This window comes from Cololabis saira, chromosome 17 (genome assembly GCF_033807715.1).
Source record: "Cololabis saira isolate AMF1-May2022 chromosome 17, fColSai1.1, whole genome shotgun sequence".
Taxonomy (NCBI): Eukaryota; Metazoa; Chordata; class Actinopteri; order Beloniformes; family Belonidae; genus Cololabis; species Cololabis saira.
In genome coordinates this window covers 11,952,751-11,973,301 of record NC_084603.1, presented here as the reverse complement: position 1 = coordinate 11,973,301, position 20,551 = coordinate 11,952,751, and the positions used below count along the sequence as shown (strand labels likewise).

General features: G+C 41.7%; 2 protein-coding genes across 2 annotated transcripts in view; one reads left to right on the top strand and one right to left on the bottom strand.

Annotated features, from left to right (window-relative positions):
* Nucleotides 1–195: 195 nt before the first annotated feature.
* On the top strand, nucleotides 196–11,730 carry eif3s6ip (eukaryotic translation initiation factor 3, subunit 6 interacting protein). The gene is made up of 15 exons (XM_061746082.1): nucleotides 196–237; nucleotides 617–659; nucleotides 2,180–2,390; nucleotides 2,514–2,593; nucleotides 2,803–2,864; nucleotides 2,999–3,068; nucleotides 3,159–3,232; nucleotides 3,354–3,525; nucleotides 4,571–4,725; nucleotides 4,851–5,021; nucleotides 7,831–7,964; nucleotides 9,032–9,205; nucleotides 9,367–9,556; nucleotides 11,155–11,235; nucleotides 11,401–11,730. Exons 1-15 carry the CDS (start codon nucleotides 196–198, stop codon nucleotides 11,470–11,472), a joined length of 1,731 nt encoding a protein of 576 aa, XP_061602066.1. The 3' UTR covers nucleotides 11,473–11,730.
* Nucleotides 11,585–20,551, bottom strand: part of cdh23 (cadherin-related 23) — a 230,210-nt gene continuing 221,243 nt past the window's right edge. The window contains exons 57-68 of the mRNA XM_061745915.1: nucleotides 20,267–20,530; nucleotides 20,024–20,185; nucleotides 18,764–19,020; nucleotides 18,579–18,676; nucleotides 18,320–18,440; nucleotides 16,508–16,587; nucleotides 16,328–16,368; nucleotides 16,138–16,198; nucleotides 15,416–15,545; nucleotides 14,822–14,941; nucleotides 14,431–14,541; nucleotides 11,585–13,411 (exon numbers count right to left, since the gene is read on the bottom strand). Of these exons, the coding sequence (XP_061601899.1) occupies nucleotides 13,070–13,411; nucleotides 14,431–14,541; nucleotides 14,822–14,941; nucleotides 15,416–15,545; nucleotides 16,138–16,198; nucleotides 16,328–16,368; nucleotides 16,508–16,587; nucleotides 18,320–18,440; nucleotides 18,579–18,676; nucleotides 18,764–19,020; nucleotides 20,024–20,185; nucleotides 20,267–20,530 (1,787 nt within the window). The 3' untranslated portion in view covers nucleotides 11,585–13,069. The remainder of the gene's footprint in view (nucleotides 13,412–14,430; nucleotides 14,542–14,821; nucleotides 14,942–15,415; nucleotides 15,546–16,137; nucleotides 16,199–16,327; nucleotides 16,369–16,507; nucleotides 16,588–18,319; nucleotides 18,441–18,578; nucleotides 18,677–18,763; nucleotides 19,021–20,023; nucleotides 20,186–20,266; nucleotides 20,531–20,551) is intronic.

Here is a 20,551-nt window from a genome sequence, read left to right as displayed (position 1 = left end):
TCATTGTACCAGTATAATGATAATAAAGGCTTTCTATTCTATTCTAATTAACTATATTGTATTTCATTGTGCATTGGTCCCAGTTTTTATTTTTGTATTTATTATGCTTATTTTTCAGACAAAGGTGAAGTAAACATCCGAGATGCTTTGCCACAGGCTGTAACTGTAACTGTAGGAACTACACTAACTCTGGTGATGCAGATCTTCCGAGGTGGTATTCCTCGGAGCATCCACAGGGTTGGAAACCCTTCCGCATCATCAGCAGGGATCTCAGGTTCCCCTTAACCTGTACACCTCGCCTGAGTGGGTCAGCAAAGACTGACCAGCCTTCACCTGCGGAAGGGTTCCAACTGTGGGCCCTCTTCAGCCACAGCCATCTTGAGCTGGACTCGGCTGCTGCGGCTATGTCCCTGGTGGCTTTCTTCAGCTGTTTGGGCTCCAGCCCAACCCTCTGGAGAAAGTAGCGCACCAATTTTGCTGGGAACCCGCGGCAGCCACCTTCAATAGGGAAGATGGTTGCGTGTCACCCTTTCAAAACGTTAAGCACATTGTATTTCATGTACCTGGATGAAAGGTGCTATAAGAAATAAAATTTGATTGATCTATCTCCCCACAGCACGACCCTTACGCCTACCCAAATGACTACGACCTCCACACTGGTTAGTACACATTTGTCCCATTTTCCTCTTCCAAATGCTATAAGTTTTCCTATGGCATTTGTTCGTTGTAAAATTGCTCACATTTAAGTGTATTTAAGTACTTATAGTATAGTTATAGTTATGCTGTAACAATGCACCTTTCAATAACCATGTCTACCTCAAACTGCTCCACCTTTCACTTTTAAATTGTATATATGTTAATAAGAGCTGTTTGTCTATTACTGTTTGTAACTATTTAAATCTGTGTTCAGTGAGCGAAAAAAAAAAAAACGGAAACAAATTCCCTGTCTGGCATGTTCATACTTGGTCAATACAGCTTATTCTATATTTTATTATTCTTATTATATTTAGTTTTTTTTTTTTTTTTTTATTGTTTTTACTTTTGACCCATTTGTTTAAAACTTATGTTACATTTACTGTTGCACTCTTACAGTGTTGCAGAATGTACATGCTGTTTTATATGTTTTTATACAGCTACAAATCAAGCCAGAAATCTTGGTGTAATTATTGACTCAGAACTGAAATTCAACCGCCATCTAAAGTTTATCATTAAATCTGCCTATTACCACCTAAAAAACATAGCTAGAATTAAGGGGTTTCTGTCTAAACAAGACATGGAAAAATATATTCATTCATTTTCAGTAGGTTGGATTATTGCAATGGCATCTTTACAGGCCTGAACAAGAAATCTATCTTCAGCTGATCCAGAACGCTGCTGCCAGAGTCCTAACAAACACTAGGAAATCGCTACACTGGCTTCCAGTGAGTCAAAGCATAGAGTTTAAAATCTTACTGCTGGTCTACAAGGCACTGAATGGTCTTGGACCAAAATACATGCTGGATCTGTTAGTTCCTATGAAGCTCCCAGACCCCTGAGGTTCATCTGGATCTGGTTTGTTGTGTTTCCCAAGAACCAGAACCAAGCAAGGTGAGGCAGCGTTCAGTTATTCTGCTCCTCACCGGTGGAACAAACTTCCTGTAGACCTGAGGTCTGCTCCAACTGTAGATCCTTTAAATCAGATTCAGATGACTTTATTAGTCCCTTTGGGAGGTTCCCTCAGGGAAATTCACATCTCCATCTCACACACACAGTACTGTCATTTACAAAATACACCCATATAAAGATATAAATATAAAAATAGAAATAAAGGGTAAAAATAAAAAGTGCAGTGCCATAAAAATAATTATATGGATAGAAAAGGTGTTGTATAATATTGCATTGAAAAGTTATTTCACTGTCCTGGTTATTGCACATTGCAAATCAGGGCTAAAAAAATTAATGCTTACTGAAGCTTACTCTTAAATTAAATACTTACCTGCTGTACTCTTCTGCCCTTACTTTTTAACAACTTGTACTTTTTATTATTTTACCTTTTTTCTTATTTTATTTACTGTTTAATTGTGTCTTGCTGCTTTTAATGTTGACGTAAAGCACTTTGTTACCTTGTGTTGAATTGTGCTATAGAAATAAACTTGCCTTGCCTAGTTATTGCCTCCTTTGGTCCCCCATCTCCCTGCAGGAGACCCTAAAGCAGACCTGGCCTACGAGAGGCAGTATGAGCAGCAGACCTACCACGTCATCCCAGAGGTGATCAAAAACTTCCTGCAGTATTTCCACAAAACCATCTCTGACTTGATCGACCAGAAGGTTTATGAGCTGCAGTCCAACCGCGTGTCCAGCGAGAGCATTGAGCAGAAGATCTATGAGATCCAGGATGTTTATGACAACAGGTAAACTCAAGTCTTGTTTATAAAGCTGGTCCCAAGGTGATTTTTGTTAAACATACTTATAAGAGATGCACCTATGTGATTACATGACAATTAACTTCCAGTTGTAATCTTCCTCCTGATCAGCTGGAACAAGTTGACTGATCGTTTCTTCAAGAACTCCCCCTGGCCAGAGGCTGAGGCCATCTCATCACTAGTTGGCAATGGTGAGACTTATGTTTTTAACCTCTTCTCTTTTTGTAAAACATTATTTCATTGAGGACTGCTGAAATGTTTCAATTAAATGTGAATAATGTACAGATATAGTCTAACTCTAGTCCATGTAAAAATAATAACACAATTTATCACGTGGCTTTGCAGGTTATTTGATGAGAGATGTAGCGGTAATTCATTTTCATTATTTATTTTAAAACAGATGCCGTTTTCCTTATCCTCTACAAGGAGCTCTATTACAGACACATCTATGCCAAAGTCAGCGTGAGTATTTGCACATTATGAACATTGCTCGATCTCCACCCTGGCTTCTGAGTAACTTGCAGGACGTGTAGGATGATTTCTAGTGTTACAAACATAGTTTTCTATATCAAAACTATATCTATATTCTAAATCAGGGTGGGCCAACTTTGGAGCAGAGATTTGAGTCATACTACAATTACTGCAACCTCTTCAACTACATCCTCAGTAAGTCCTTCCTTTCTTTCCCCTCATTTGTAGTTAATGGTAGATATCTGTTGATGCATCATTCATATGAGTTGGTTTGGCTGTAAACAGATGCTGATGGTCCCGCCCCCCTGGAGCTTCCCAACCAGTGGCTTTGGGACATCATTGATGAATTCATCTATCAGGTACAGAACAAGTAGTAGCTACTAGCCGTTGTCTCTTAAACAACCCAGCTACTGAAATATAGTTCATAGAACGAATGGTTAAGTGGTGTTAACTGTGGAAACTGCACTCTTCCCTCTTTAGTTCCAGTCCTTCAGTCAGTACCGCTGTAAGACGGCCAAAAAATCAGAGGAGGAAATTGAGTTCCTGAGGAATAACCCGAAAATCTGGAACGTCCACAGTGTCCTGAATGTCCTCCACTCCCTGGTGGACAAGAGCAACATTAACCGTCAGCTTGAGGTGTACACCAGTGGAGGTAAACGAGAACTTTAACAGCCTGTCCTAACTGCATGCGAGCGTCCGACTGTAGAGTCGCACTGCGTGGTATCGGACGCGCTCTGTCCACACTGAACGCGTTATGGGCCCCCACGTTATTTTGATTGACAGCTGAAACTCGCTTTTTAAAAGGCTGATTTATGGTTCCGCGTTACACCAACGCAGACCCTACGGCGTAGGCTACGCGGTGCATGTAACGAACAGTGCGCGTTGCCGCGTACCCTACGCCTTAGGCTACGCCGTTGATTTTACGTGGAACCATAAATCAGCCTTTATTCACCGCACAACCCGCCCGTGCGCTCCTGAAAGAAACTCCTAAAAAAAACTCCTAAAAGAGTAAAGAGACAAGTAAAAGATGGATGAGTACTTGTAATCTTCCTACGTTTGTAGTTTCTAAACAGAAAACAAGCTTTATGTTGTGATATTTAAATGTTCTTCTATTTTCTTCCTGCCACTCGCATTGAAAGCTGGTTGAGAGTGCTGTAGGAAACAGTCATGGATGAGGAACGGCTGATCCAGTTAGTTGAAATGAGAAGTTATCTCTATGATTCCTCCTCAGTTCACTACAAAAACCTCAATAAAGTGGCAGAAAGAAATATTATCCTATTATTATATATTATCTTATCAGAATCTTCCAGCTCCCTGGCGATCTCCCTCCAGCCAGCTGCCACTTTATTGAGGTTCTTGTATTGAAATGATTGTTTCCTACAGCGCTTTCAACGCGAGCGTCAGGAAGAAAATAGAAGCCGGGTGTCCGACAAATGATCAGCTCAAAACGGCGCGTCACACTGCGTCGCTCGCAGCCACTTCGGACAGTCCAATAGAAAATAAAGCAATGGAATTGTTTTTGTCGCTGACGCTCGCTCGCGTCGCATGCAGTTAGGACACGGTGTTAGACACTTTTTATTGGGTTGAAGTAAACAGGAAACCTGAATTATGTCAAAATCTTAATTTCCATTAAAGTTCTTCTACTTATGTATAAATAAAGTACAAAGTATTTTAACCATGCTGTTGCTGGGATGCAGGAGACCCAGAGAGCGTGGCGGGAGAATATGGGCGTCACTCCTTGTACAAGATGTTGGGATACTTCAGCCTGGTCGGCCTTCTGAGGCTGCACTCTCTGCTGGGAGACTATTACCAGGCCATCAAAGTCCTGGAGAACATCGAGCTCAACAAGAAGGTAAGACCTCTTTCATAGTCCCTTATCTATAGGTGGACTCACTTCAAACTGCCAAACATGATTCTACAGAACATGGTGAACCCCTGATATTTAGTGGATCGTCTTTTGTTTTTCCCGTCTTGTAGAGCATGTACTCTCGTGTACCCGAGTGTCAGATCACCACCTATTACTACGTTGGCTTTGCCTACCTGATGATGCGGCGCTACCAGGATGCCATTCGAGTCTTCGCCAACATCCTCCTCTACATCCAGAGGACGAGGAACATGTTCCAGAGGTCAACGTATAAATATGAGATGGTTAGTAAGAGCTCGGCAGACCAGATCATTTAATTTTTTTTTAGATATCATGTTCAGATGTCAGGGATTAAAGTTCTCCGTCTCTAGACGGATTTCCGTCAATTGGAAAATGAGGGAAGAAAAAAAAAAAAAAAAAAAAAAAAGCTTTGCCTGTGCGTTTTGTTGTGGTACAGTTTAGACTAGCCAATTAAATCATGTTAGGCATTAAACTGACGCTGTTGTAAACCAATAAAGCTGCCAGCGCCTTGGATTAGCCAATCAAAAACAGAGGAGGCGGTGTTGGATCAGTAAGGGAAACTTTGGAATTTGGGGACAAGGATTGGCTCTAAGGGCTGGGTCGGTCGGGCTGGGGTGCGAAGCGGGGCTGGGCTCGAGCCGCGGCTGGGGGAGCAGTCGCCCTCCTCCCCCCGCCGCCGGAGGCGCGGTCGCCCGGCCCGCCTTGCGGGGGGCCTCTGTCCAGCGGCGTTTGCACGTCGTCGGGCGGGGGTCTTTCATGCGGGGCGGTGTCCGGCGCCGCGCGGAAGGCGGACCGGTGGGGGGGATCGGGTACGGCGGATGGCGGCGGCTCTGGACGCGCGCCGGGCCCTTCTCGCGGATCTCCCCAGCTGCGGCGCCCGTCGGGGACCCGTTCGCGCGGGCCCCCGGCAGGTCGCCTCTAGGGTTACCACCTTTCAGAAATAGAAATAAGGAACGCCTGATTTCAGCAGCGCATGCGCCAAAAAAAGGGGCATCCCCAAAACTTCTAAACTGCATAGAAATATATTTATTTTATATGAAAAAACAAAATGCTTTAATTTAAAGTTTAAAGTGCTTTAATAGCATTGGACTTGCACGACTGTACAGACAGACAACCATACCAGTAACTGAAATAGTCTACTATGCTACGTATGTCCACATCAGCCCAGATGTAGAATATAACCTACAGGTGAAGGTCGGAACATTAGAATATGGTGTAAAAGTTAATTTATTTCAATAATTCAATTTAAAAGGTGAAACTAATATATTACATAGTCTCAATGCATTCAAAGCAAGATATCCTAAGCCTTTATTTGTTATCATTTTGATGGTTGAATTGTTTATTGATTTCATAAAATCAATTTTTTTGAGATTTTTGATTTGGGGTTTTCATAAACTGTGAGCCATAATCACCAAAATGATAACAAATAAAGGCTTGAAGTATCTTACTTTGAATATGGGTAATAAAATATTTGTTTCACATTAGTTGAATTTACTACGAATTAAGTTTTGCAATATATTCAACTTTTCCGACCTTCACATGTAGATTATGACATCAATAAATAAGAGCATAATATGTGTCTGTATTGGTTCAATACGGAACGCAACTTTTAATTCACAATTACGTAACAATTACGTATTCCTCGGCCGGCGTCTAGCAGCTAAACTTAGAACTGGTGCGGACCAGGGTAATCCCACTGTTTAATAAAACAAAGCATCTCGAAGGCCCACGGGGGGTGTTGACGCGATTTTGAAAAACCTTCTTCTCAACAATAACATCATCTCTTTGTCTGCACTAACACCATCACTGATTGTCCATGAAACAGTCCAGGATGCTTTCATCACCTTGGTCAAAGCCTTGCCAAGTGCAGTGACATCAGAGCAGCCGGTCAACTGGATGAAGAAGTGCGAGATTACCAGGTTGACTCAGATCTAGGAGAACAGGCCTAAGGCTTTAATGAGAGGACTGCACAAATTGATGTGGACTATAAATTAAAAGCAAACTGACAATAGTAAAACTACTCAAAATCACCTTCCTCCTATAAAATGCTATTGGTCTCGAGTATTTAAATAGTGTTGGTTAAAGTCTTCTTACACCTTAAATGCTGTATTAGAAAACAGAAGGGCTAATACAGCATTTTACTTTTTTACTTGAAACTTTTGGGAAGCGGCCGCACGGCAGAAAAGGGGCCATTCTTAAAGTGTGGTGCAGCGCATAGATGGCAGGGGAATATGAACTGGCATGAAAAAAAAATTTCAGTCAAAAATATTTTTTTTGCTTTAATCCCTGTCAGATGTGGGGTTAACATTTTTAGATGTATCCAAACTATGGATGCCTTTTAAATAAAATCTGTGGAGCTGTATTTAGAGCATCTGCCCTCCTGACACACTGTTAAACATGAATTTCCTGGGCCTCATTGAAGAATCATCTACTCACCTGATGTCACCACGCAAAGAGACGTGGTTCCACTCAGATGATTTATCCCTTTATCAGTTTCTGTTAAATTTACATTCTGCAGAAAGTACCAAATTTAAAAGATTCATCTTTCACATAAATCCCCCAGTTGACGTGTTTGTAAACTTCTGGAGCCGTGAGTGCAGCACCAGAACTCTGACTTAAGTGGGAACTGAACCACACAGATTTCTGCTTCTGCAAACAGATGCATTAGAGATACTACTATCAATAATCCAGTTTTATTTATATATACTTCGGTTCCTGAGCTGATTTAAAAAATTGTGTTTAAAAAAAAAAAGTCTGCAATAAATTAAGTTTTGATGCATCTGAAATGTGTTAACATCTGAATATTGATATAGTTCAAGTCACCAAATGCTAAAGTCCTGCGTGTTGCAACGCTGTGTGATGTAGCTTGTGTGGTTATTTGCACATAAAACAGGTAACTGATATCTGATAGTCCTCATTCAAGATGCGTCTGGTGATGCATTTTAGTGTTTGGTGTGAACAAATGTACATAGATCTGTCCTGCTAAATGTAAATAATGATACGTCTCAGATCATTTAGCCACTTGCTCAATAGGTTTTCTTCTAAAGAACACGCCTTTTGTTGTGTTTTTAGATCAATAAACAGAATGAGCAGATGCACGGCCTGCTGGCCATCGCTCTCACCATGTACCCGATGCGCATCGACGAGAGCATCCACACACAGCTGAGGGAGAAGTACGGAGACAAGATGCTTCGTATGCAGAAAGGGTAAGAAACATACTTATCACCTTGTGTTGGAACAACTGTCAGTGTTTCTCCCAATACATCATTTCAGTTTTAATTAGTTTATTCCATTGCAAATTATACTTTTTTTTTAAATTGTTATTTTGGCAATGGGGTTTTGAGAAACAAGCTCTATTTTAGATGTGTCAGTGGGCTTAGGGCAACTATAACTTTACTATGTTTCGGTAATTGATAACCAGAAATGTTGGGTCTTTAGCATAGATTTCATCAGGATGTGTTCACACTAGGCCTGTGTTGAAAAAATCGATTTACCAATTCTAAATCGATTCTCATATTAATTCCTAAAAATTGATTCATATGTCTAAAGATCGATTTAAAAAAAATGTATATGTTTTTTTTTTTGTTTTCATCATTACATTACAACTTTTGGTTATTTTTTTGTTTATCCCCAAAAAAGTAATGTTTTGTTGGACACGAGAATAACTGGTGCCATGTTTTTGCCTTTAAATATGTTTAAAGGTATGAAAACATTAAAGTGTAATTGCATAAATTGTCTATATTTTATTACTTTATATACTGTCTTGGGGTTACATTTGCAAAAAATGCTAAAAAAAACCAAATGCTCAAAAATTAAAAACCAAAATAGACCGAAAATGGAACAAATAAAAACGGAATGTGGGAAAAAATAAAACCGATTTCATCCGTCTCTGTTTCCTCCCTGGATCTGTTTGATAATTCTGATCCACATGATGTTTCTGAAAGCAGTTCTATCAGCATTCTGGGAGCTGATTGGTCCTTACAGCATCATTAGCTGCCAATACTTGCTGTTGAATCTCAATATAATACTAGTAGTAATATTTTGCATAACTACAGTCATATAATTCATGCAACAGCTCAAAAAACAGTTTTAATAACTAACCCAAATCAATATCGGAATCGAATCAAATCTTGATAATCAATTCTGAATCTTAAGAATAGGAATCAAATCGATTCTTGACATTTGAATCGATCCCCAGCCCTAGTTCACACAGAGCACAATGTCTGCACTGCTGCATTTTAAAACACCTTTGTGGTCCCATTTCCACCTTAAGAGATCTGCAGGTGTTTGAGGAGCAGTTCAGCTTCGCCTGTCCCAAGTTCCTGTCCCCTGTGGTGCCCAACTACGACAACGTCCACCCCAACTACCACAAAGAGCCGTTCCAACAGCAGCTCAAGGTGTTTGCTGAGGAGGTGCAGCAGCAGGCTCAGCTCTCAACCATCCGGAGGTACGGCTTACACGTGTGCTCCAAAGCTGTGTTGAAAGTTTGTCATATTTTTATCCACTAAGAGTTTTCGATTAGGATGGGGTAGAAAAATGATTGAAACAGCTCTTGTGACCTTTCAGTGCATGTCTGTGTGTCGCGTTCATCCCCGTGTGTTTGTGCAGCTTCCTGAAGCTCTACACCACCATGCCGGTGGCAAAGCTGGCAGGATTCCTGGACATGACGGAGCAGGAGTTCCGCATTCAGCTGCTCGTATTCAAACACAAGATGAAGAACCTGGTGTGGACCAGCGGCATCTCTGCGCTGGACGGAGAGTTCCAGTCCGCTTCTGAAGTGGACTTTTACATTGATAAGGTAACGTTCTTATAGTAATGCTGGCTTGTAATCTCTGCATGCATCGCGTCGGCCGTATATCTCACAGTTTTGGCTGCAATGCAATTAGGATCCGACATGAGATCTACAGGACTGTCTCAGAAAATTAGAATATTGTGATTTTCTGTAATGCAATTACAAAAACAAAAATGTCATACATTCTGGATTCATTACAAATCAACTGAAATATTGCAAGCCTTTTATTATTTTAATATTGCTGATCATGGCTTACAGCTTAAGAAAACTCAAATATCCTATCTCATAAAATTTGAATATTCTGGAAATCTTAATCTTAAACTGTAAGCCATAATCAGCTATATTAAAATAATAAAAGGCTTGCAATATTTCAGTTTATTTGTAATTAATCCAGAATGTATGACATTTTTGTTTCTTTAATTGCATTACAGAAAATAAAGAACTTTATCACAATATTCTAATTTTCTGAGACAGTCCTGTATACCAACACTTCAGTGTATGGTGCTAATGTCTTCTTACTCTGCAGCTGAAATTGTCCCTTGACTATAAGTAGCACATGCAGACGCTAAAATGAAATGTGTTGCTTCGATTCCTGCAACATAGTTTTATAAAGATAATGAACTGCACCACGCAGGAGCAAGATTCTTCATGCAAATTAGCATTTAAATTGATATCTCGGGCAGTGCAGTTCCATCTGATGGGTTAAATATGATTAGTTTAGAATGGGAAAGCATGCCACTTGGAAAAACAATTTATTTTTCCTATGCATCCATTCATCCATCCATCCTCTGCCACTTATCTGGGGAGGGGGGCAGTAGCATAAGCAAGGAAGCCCAGGCTTCCCTTTCCCCGGCCAGCCGAGAGACATGGTCCCTCCAGCAGGTCCTGGGTCTTCCCCGGGGTCTCCTCCCAGTGGGACGCGCCTGGAACACCTCACCAGGGAGGCGTCTTAGCTAGACGCCCTGCCACCTCATCTGGAGGAGCAGCAGCTCTACTCTGAGCCCCTGCTGCATGACGGAGCTTCTCCCTCCATCTCTAAGGGAGAGTCCGGACACTCTGCTGGGAAAACTCCTAGCTATTTTTCCATGTGTGATCTAATTTTTTCAGTCACTACCGACAGCTCGTGCCCATAGATTGGTAAATCGAGTTTCACCATCTCCTTCTTTACCATGACAAACTGATGCAGCCACTGCTCCATCACAAGACCCCAAGATACTTGAACTCCTCCTGAGGCAGTATCTGATTCCTTTTCTGGCTTATTGTGCATGTTAATATTGCAATAACAATAACATTATAACCTATTGCAGTAATGCATTTTTATTATATTGTGCAGCTTTAGTAGGAAGTATTAATATACGAGTGGGTCACCAAAAGCAGCTTATTTCCACAAACCTTTCTCTCATGAGGACTTAACCTCCCTATATGTCCTGGAATGATGCAATATTCTCTCTAAATGATGTACGTGACAAGTTACTTATACAAATATGTTTGAGAAATCTTTGCATCCACACTTGAATATTGCAAGAAGCCCTCAATGTATGTTCTCACTGTTGGATGCCGTTTATCAGTGAATCTGAAAAGGTTTTCCTTAAATATTTCCACAGGACATGATCCACATTGCCGACACCAAAGTAGCCCGTCGGTACGGAGACTTTTTCATCAGGCAGATCCACAAGTTTGAGGAGGTAACTAATAAATCATCGTGATTCATAGAGTTGCTGATTTAACGTCACAAAATATTGAACACGAGGAACAGACTTGAAAATTAAACTGTCATCCACTGATTTGTTAAAAGAAGTTTCTAGTTTTTTTTGCCATGTTTAACGATGAAAACATCCCTCTCTGTACAGCTGAATAAGACGTTGAAGAAGATGGCGGTCTCTACTTCCACCACAGCGGCAGGGAGCGCTACAAGCCGATAACTCTCACCAGCGACAGTGAAGAAGACCTCAGGACCCGAGTCTTCATCTTTTATTCATGACAACTTTTCTATGTAACCTGGCAACAATAAAAGGGTGGAGTGGTCTGCTAAAATTGTATTTATTTCTCACTGGAACATGTTTACAGTTATCAAACACTAGATGGCAGTATGTACCAGCTGTCACATTAATGTGCTTGGATGGAAAAAAAAGGATGGTGTTTTTGCAGCAACACATCAGAATTAAATATCTCCAGTTGTCTCTCTTCTCCTTCCTTCACTCTGATCCACTAAACATCTGATTCCATCGACTGAGAACAGAGGCCATTGCATATTTCTTTTATTATCACAGATCATCCCACAACATTTTCCAACATAGATCTCAGGCCAGGCTGGTGACAATGACAAATTAAAGTTTACAAAATGGGAATATAAAAAAAATAAAACTCTCAAAATACACCACTCATCAGAAGCATCAGTTGTCATATAAAGGGAAACAAACAGACGTGTCACCATATCACAATACTCATACTCCAAACATCCAACATCGTTTACCTGTTTTGGTAAGCCAGCATTTTTCTTCAAAAAAATATTTTTTTTTAAATTTCATACTTTTAGTATAAAATGGAAAAAATAAAGCAAAACTGTTTATTCTGAGCATGACTTTTACTCCCTCACGTGGCAGTGTAAAGTCTCTGGGCACAAAGCCATCTTTATTTCTATAAAATCCTCCATTTATAACTTTTTTTTTTCTCTTTTTGAATTGTCCTTTGAATCTTATTTGTATTTTCTCCTCTGACCGCTTCCATCCTTTGTGGAGCTGGAGTTGAGGACCCCTGGTGTACGAGTGTTAGTGACTGAGGATGGAGAGGTGGAGCAGGCTCCTGCTGCGCTTCCAGAGGTTTCATCTTTTTCCTTTCATCAAAAATAGTTGATTTTAAACTACTATGATGGCAAGGCCACTCTTCCTCTGCGACAAATAAAAACTGTCCTCTTAATTGTCACTGGGGGATTAGCAGAAGTCCCTATGTTAGAAGGAAGTGTTCATAGATCATTTCTGAACAAGATGCGTCTGTGAGAAAGTCCTCACTTCTACAGCCCCTCAACACTGCATCATTTTGAAAGTTGCAGCGTGACTGCATTATTTTTTCAGTCCCATTGTCGGCCGTCTGCTGGTCTGAGCGCGTAGTTTCTTTCTTTTTTTTCTTCCAGTGTGTGTAATGTAGTTTCTGTGAGTGTCTGCAGTCCAGGATGACTGAAGGTTTCGTTACTGAGGCACCTGTTGACGGTTTTACGGTCCGGGTTTTCCGAGGCTCAGTCATTTCTTCCCAATGCCCCTCTGATGACACCGGCTGATTTGTTTTTCTGGCTGAAGACGAGGGTCGTCCAGGGAGCTTACGATGCCCTAAACATCACCGAGCACTTGAGTGTGCAACGTGACCGTCTTCAGTGCCGTATCCAAGGTGTTTGACGGATGTGCTGATGAGGATTAGACTAGACTACACACACTCCCCCGTCCTTCCCAACCACATCAGGGTCTGGGTTTGGAGCAACGAGGACACGAGTCGTGGTTGCTCTCAGACCAGCGAGGCCTCGGCTAGTCATAACTCCGTGATCTCCAGCGGACTCTCCGACAGCGCGTCCCCGTCCTTGTGGCGGTGCAGCGGCGTGGACTTGGCCGACTCTGTGCGGGCGTTGCGTTCTGAGTACAGCCCCCCGTCGGCGTTCAGCGCCTCCAGAGAGCGCGCCAGCGCCCGCTGGTCGTCCTCCGGCAGGCTGTTGAGGTCAGAGGTCAGGAGCGTGCCCGTGCTGCCGTGGACCACGTGCACGCCTTCGGGCCCCTTCAGTTCCACGGGAAGCTTGTGCTTGAAGCGCATCGTACCGCGACCTCCACCCATGCCCAGATGCTCATCCTCGTCTTCGTCCAGGTCGCTCTGGATGAGCTTTTAAAGGTGGACAGAAGAGATAAATTATCTGATTAGTAAATTATTTACAGATTACAGGACTGTCTCAGAAAATTTGAATATTGTGATAAAGTCCTTTATTTTCTGTAATGCAAAAATGTCATACATTCTGTATTCATTACAAATCAACTGAAATATTGCAAGCCTTTTATTATTTTAATATTGCTGATCATGGCTTACAGCTTAGGAAAACTCAAAATTTCAAAAAATTTGAATAATCTGGGAATCTTAATCTTAAACTGTAAACCATAATCAGCAATATTAAAATAATAAAAGGCTTGCAATATTTCAGTTGATTTGTAATGAATTCAGAATGTATGACATTTTTGTTTTTTTAATTGCATTAAAAAATAAAGAACTTTATCACAATATTCTAATTTTCTGAGACAGTCTTGTATGTTCAGAAAACCAGCAGATTCATTTGTATCAAACACTCAAAGAAATAGATCGAATCATTCTGGTGGTTGGAAAAACACTGCAAACCAACCTCTTTAGAAATAAGCCTAATATTCCTAAATATAATCAAAATGATCTTGTTTTGAACAAACTATCGCTGCCAATGGCGGTAAGAAATATTTTATTGACTAAAACTCTTAAACATACCAAAATAGTCAAAACAACTCTTCTAATTTTCCTGAAACGAGGCTTTTCTACTTCCTTAGAGATTAGTTTCTGCAGTGTGAAAAACAGCGTGTGAATTAAGTGAGATAACAGATCAGCAGAGAAAAGACCTTGACTGAACAAACTAATTGACTAACGATTGTTGGGGTTTCTTTGGGCCAGAACATCCAAACGAAGTAGATTGTCCATTTAACTGAAGAATGCAAATTTGATTTGATTTAGAGTCTCATTCAAGGTGGCAGTGAAGCAGAAAGCAGAAGGGAAGAGGCGCCGCGGCAGAGCAGCGGACAGGATGTCAGAGTCTGCCTGCTCTCCAGCAGCGGGAGACGAGAACACGGCAGCAGGGGCAAACAGATTGCTCGCTCCTCCTCGCCCACCTCAGTGACCGATGACTGATCTCCCTGGCTGGTGGATACGGTGACAAGTCGCGCTGCAAAGAGCTTTTTCAGCCTCAGGTAGTCGTCCAGGACCACTTTGAGCAGCGAACCCTGACAGGATGGCAGTTAGGATCAAACAGAGTCCATCACACAATCCTCCTCACACCCTGAACATCACAGTCGTCAGAAACTAGAATCCACAGCGGGAATGTCCGACCCTTTAACTAAAAGCTCCGTCTCAGCAGCGGTATCTGTAAATCTTTGAGGTTTCCCACTTTGCTTTCCACTCAGGACGAAGTGCAGGAGGTCTTGTTTTCAGTCCTGCTCGTCCTCCGGTACATTTTAGGAAGGATGAAAGCATGTGACCATGAAAACAGGTCAGACATCTCACCTTGATAGGCCCCTCCCTCATGATCTGGCCCAGTTTGGCGATGTTGTCGTACTCCTGAATGGCTGCTCTCAAGTAGCGGTCGTCCTCGGGCCTCGCCTGAGGCTCTCGCCCGAAGGTGCCCTGCCGGGTTAACGTGCACGTCATTAAATAATGATCCGAGTCAGACTCGGATTATGATGTTGCGTAGGGCTGGGCGATTTTGGACAAAAATAAAATCCCGATTTTTTTTCTCTGAAAACCCGATTTTTGATTTCGATTTCGATTTTTTTGGTAAAACTACAAAAGAAAATGGAATAAATTGTTTAAAATATTTTATCTTTATTTTTAAAGAAAAATAGCAGACAAATTTCCCTATTGGGAATTAAGTGTAATTGAAAGATACTGTAAGTTACAACATTTACAATTTTCTTGACCAAACAAAGATGACTAGACGAGCTCTGTCTGTAATGCAGCCAGCTGCAAAAAAGGAAAATCGATTTTCCTTTTTTTAACATCGTCTTGATTAATAAATCCGATTTAGATTTAAAATCGATTAATCGCACAGCCCTAATGTTGCGGGATACAGATGTGGAATACAAGAGACGGCAGATTCACATGAGTGCGCGCCGGGCTGTTCCAGAGGTCCGTGATCTCACTCAGGTTCTCGGGCAGGTCGTCCTCGTGGTCGGCCTGAGCGGCCAGCTCCAGGTTACGGCAGAACGGGTCCAGCCACACCGGGTTAGCCCTGCAGAGGCAGACGCAACACAAACGCCATCAACTTGATAATATCAATTAATATTATATATTAATATAATATATAATAATACCATGATAGTAGCAAATTGTAGCAAGTGTTTGCATGACCGCTCTCCGCGGCCGTTTAGCCGAGGAGTTGGTGAAGCAGCACCCTACTCTTAACCTCTGTTCTCCGCGCTGTACAGTCTCTAGCCAAGAACCGCTTAATTTATTACTTCTTGCAATTTATAGTATGTTTTTTAGTTTTGTTTTCGTCTTTGTTTTTTTGTCTTTGCTTACTTGTTACTTGTCCAATATATCCATTCTTTTTCAATGTTTGAACCCAAATTATTAGTTTTGTTTTGTATAAAACCTCCTGAGTCGAGGTTCATAAAAGGGTAGGCATAATAAGCCTTGGCTTCAGCCTATACCTTTTCTGTGCCACTTAAAATATTGGACCTTTTTTTATGTTGTACTATGTTGTATCCAAATGGACCGAAATAAAAAAAATTGACATGTCCGAACAATAAGATGTTATAATGACAAACTGCTCTGTAAACATTTCTTTCTGCATCTGAAATAGCTGTGAAAGTAACTCTCACCCCTCAAAGGAGTACTTGTTAGTGTTGGGCATGTCCAGGATGTCCATTAGACCCTGGTTTCCTGCAGGGCAGAAGACAAACAAGCGTACAAGAACAACAGTGTTGCATTAGCGTGTAGCTGAGTGACGCTCCACACCACATCCTGACGAGGGGCTGGCGGGACTGTCCCGTCACCGGAGCTCTGTCTTACCTGTCGATCCTGCAACGATCGCTTTCAGCTTCCTCTGGTGTCTGCAAGAGAGATGCAGCACGACAAGAGGAGTGAGTTGCTTTGATGCTCAGACTGACGACTCAGAATGAGATGTGTGTCTGAGCTGATTTCTAAAGATTCAAGCTCAAAAAACAGCAAAAGTATATGAAGGATTCTCACACTCTGCGATAATGCCAGTTCATTGTTACAAACAAAACTCCTGCCAGGCACAGCAGCACCGCCAGGATAATGATGACCAGCTGTGGAAGGAAAATATTCAAGTCAATTCATCTGTATAGCGTCAAATCATAACAAGGTCATGACGCTTCACAACACGAAAAACAGATAAAGTGATCAGATATAAGACATCACAAAATAATGTATAAAAACATAAGCATCAGAAAAAGATCAGTATCAGTGATAAAAGTGATCAGATATCACACATCATAAAATTAAACAGCAAAACATCCAAAAAACACAGTAACATCAGGCTAGCTGACTTTAAGCATAGGATTTTTCATAGAGGAAGGTTTTAAGCCGACTCTTAAAGGCAGAGAGAGTGCGTCCACCTCTCGGACCAAGACTGGGAGATTATTCCAGAGGTTTGGGGCCTGAAATTTGAAGGCTCTGCCTCCAATTCTGCTCTTGGAGACTGTAGGAATCACAAGCAGTCCTGCATTCTGTGAGCGCAGAGGTCTAGCAGGATAATAGGGAACTATGAGTTCTTTGAGGAAGGATGGAGCCTGACTATTCAGGACTTTATAGGTAAGGAGGACTTTAAACTCTATTCTGGCTTTTACAGGGAGCCAGTGTAAGGAGGCTAATATTGGGGTGATATGGTCTCTTTTCCCAGTTCTTGCTAGCACACGAGCTGCGGCATTCTGGACCAGCTGGAGAGAGTTTAGCGTCTTGCTGGTACGGCCTGATGAAAAGGAGTTACAGTAATCTAACCTTGAGGTGACAAATGCATGTACTATTTTCTCAGCATCTTTCTGTGACAGGATGTGTCTGATTTTGGCAATATTACCTAGATGAAAATAGGCAGTTCTTGAAATTTGCTAGATGTGGGATTTAAAGGCTGCTGTGCTTGTGTTGTTCTCTCAGATGTAAGTGGCTTTGGTTAAAAGCTAAAAGCTAAATGACAGTAGTAGTAGTAAAGGACTAGGGTTGGGCGATATATCGAGATTTTAATATATATCAATATATTTTCAAACGCGATATGGTACGAGACAATATCGTTTATATATCGATTTAAAAAAAAATTATGATTTTTATAAAGCTTATTTTGTGAGAAATTGACTTGAATGTTTTATTTGAGATTTGCACAAATGTTTTGTTATTTGCACAACTGTCAACCTCAGTGGAAAAGTCTGCCTGTTACTGTCTACATTGTATTAATTTCACAGTGTATTTTAATTTAATTGTTATGCAGGAAAGGGATATTTGTTTTATTTTATTCAAGAAGCATTTTTATTCTATATATGCAGGCAGTTTATTTTTATTTCATTTGTTTTATACATTTTGATATTGTGCAGACCTCTGTTAATAAAGGTACCTGTGTGACATTTGGCACGAGGCTTTGTATTAAAACTGACTGTTTTTTTTAAAGGGTTTGCCTCAGAAAAAAATGAAGCTAACAGAGATGCTATGCTATAATGCTTTGGGGGAAACCCCAATTATGGCACAGAAAAAATATTGATATATATCGAGTATCGCCATTCAGCTAGAAAATATCGAGATATGACTTTTGGTCCATATCACCCAGCCCTATAAAGGACATATCCTGATGGAATATGACCCCCGGATTCTTCACAGTGGTGCTAGAGGCCAGAGTAGCTGTATTACCCCATGATGCCTTTCTATGGTGTTCTGGGCCGACCACAATGATTTCAGTCTTGTCTGAGTTCAGTAATAAAAAAGAAAGCTCAAAAGCACCAGTACACGATTCCAACAACAGAAGTCTGTTGCGTCAGGATCTCTCTCTTTTAGCACCTGCAGCGTGGAGATGTCGTCGGGAAGTTGGTCTCCAACAGCCGGCTGAACGTCCACCACGTTGTGTGTCCTGAACAGGCTCCTCAGCTGCTCCTTGTTCTCATCGATCATCTGGATTACTCTGCAGAACATGAAACATCAGCAGGCAGGAAACCACAACAGAGCCACCTCCACGCGCTGCCGAGCTCACAGACACCAGAGCTCAACAAATAGGTTCCAGACAGAAACGGAAAAGCTTTGAAGCAAAGTCGTACGAGACCTTTCAACGTCGAGGATGGTGTTGGTCTGATTGTTGACGACGTGGATGAGCATGTCGGTCTGACCGTAATTCACCCTTCCCTTCTTGTCCACGTGGAACTAAAGATACAAAAGAGACACAAAGATGTCATATTTATGAAACTCAAACTTATTTCTGTGTAAAGCTTCAGCAGCCAGACGGCTGACCTGTATGTCGTCCAGGTTTACGATGGCACCGGTGATGTTGGACAGCAGGTTGAGGAAATCCTCCTGGTTGTCACGGATCACGTCGGGGATCTCGTTAAAGACTATCTTGACCCGCTGGTCGTCCCGCAGGATGTAGATGTTGACGTTGGTGGTCGTGCTGTGTCCGGCGTAGTCGCGAGCCAAAATCTCCAGCTGAAAATATCCGGGACTGTAGGCCGTGAAGAGGTCGTAGGTGCGGATCATGCCGTCGGTCAGACCTGTGGAAGTGACGGGAACAAATCTGACTCGGAGGCAGAGGAAACACAACTTCTGAGAGGTTGCGTTCGATAAAACCTTTCATGCTGTAAAAGTAGAAGTGGCTGCAGGAAGTGAATACTGTACATATCAACAAGACCTGCTGCCTGGTCCAACCAGTTCCCGTCTCCCATCAAACATTTTTTCAAACTCACATAGATCTGAACGGAGAGCTGAGATAAACAGGAAATGTCTCCAAGTGGAATGTTGATGTGGTGGTTAGGGCTGGGGATCGATTCAAATGTCAAGAATCGATTCGATTCCGATTCTTAAGTTTCAGAATCGATTATCAAAATTCGATTCGATCCGATTCCGATATTGATTTGGGTTAGTGTTATTAAAACAGTTTTTTGAGCTGTTGCATGAATTATATGACTGTAGTTATGCAAAATATTACTACTAGTATTATATTGAGATTAAACAGCAAGTATTAGCAGCTAATGATGCTGTAAGGACCAATCAGCTCCCAGAATGCTGATAGAACTGCTTTCAGAAACATCATGTGGGTCAGAATTACCAAACAGATCCAGGGAGGAAACAGAGACGATGAAATCGTTTTTATTTTTTCCCACATTCCGTTTTTATTTGTTCCATTTTCGGTCTATTTTGGTTTTTAATTTTTGAGCATTTGGTTTTTAGCATTTTTTGCAAATGTAACCCCAAGACAGTATATAAAGTAATGAAATATAGACAATTTATGCAATTATAACCTAACACTTTAATGTTTTCATACCTTTAAACATATTTAAAGGCAAAAACATGGCACCAGTTATTCTCGTGTCCAACAAAACATTCCTTTTTTGGGGATAAACAAAAAAATAACCAAAAGTTGTAATGTAATGATGAAAAAAAACATATAAATCGATTTTTAAGGAATTAATATGAGAATCGATTTAGAATTGGGAAATCGATTTTTTTCAACACAGGCCTAGAGGTGGTATGGATATTGTACTTTGGGAAGCTCACCGATGGTGAAGACACTGCCGACGTCCTCACTGCCGTTGCTCTGGGACTGGAAGTAGCGGATGGTAACGATGTGGTACAGCACGATGCTGTTGTTGCCGATGTCGGTGTCTGTGGCCACCACCTTGATCAGCTCTGAACCCACTTTGGCATTCGCTGCCACTCCTGAAACACGGAAGCAAAGAGAGACGGTTAGTCGGGTCACATCCAGACACGAGCGTTCACCGCTGAAAGAACGCCGCGTACCTGCAGTGTATTCTGCTTTTGTGAAGCGCGGCGTCTGGTCATTGATGTCCTCCAGTTCAACTCGGACTTCCAGCAGGCTTGGGTTGTGAGCGGGGTCCATGGCTTTGGCCCGTAAGGCCCGCTGACCCCTGGGAGAGGTCCAGCTTTTGTTGCTGGAAGCCTTGATGATGATGAAGTAGACGGGAGTCTCCTCCCTGTCCAGGTCCTTGAGCACTTTCAGCTCTCCGTCCAGACTCAGGCCAAAGTTTCCATCGCTGTTTCCTCCTGCAGGAAGAGATGAAACCA

Excerpts from the sequence above, each read along its gene's own strand:
- eif3s6ip (XM_061746082.1), top strand. The coding sequence starts at position 196 with ATGCAGATCTTCCGAGGTGGTATTCCTCGGAGCATCCACAGG. Across the intron at positions 238-616 it reads TTCCTCGGAGCATCCACAGG|CACGACCCTTACGCCTACCC; the intron begins GTTGGAAACCCT and ends ATCTCCCCACAG. Across the intron at positions 2,865-2,998 it reads ACATCTATGCCAAAGTCAGC|GGTGGGCCAACTTTGGAGCA; the intron begins GTGAGTATTTGC and ends ATTCTAAATCAG.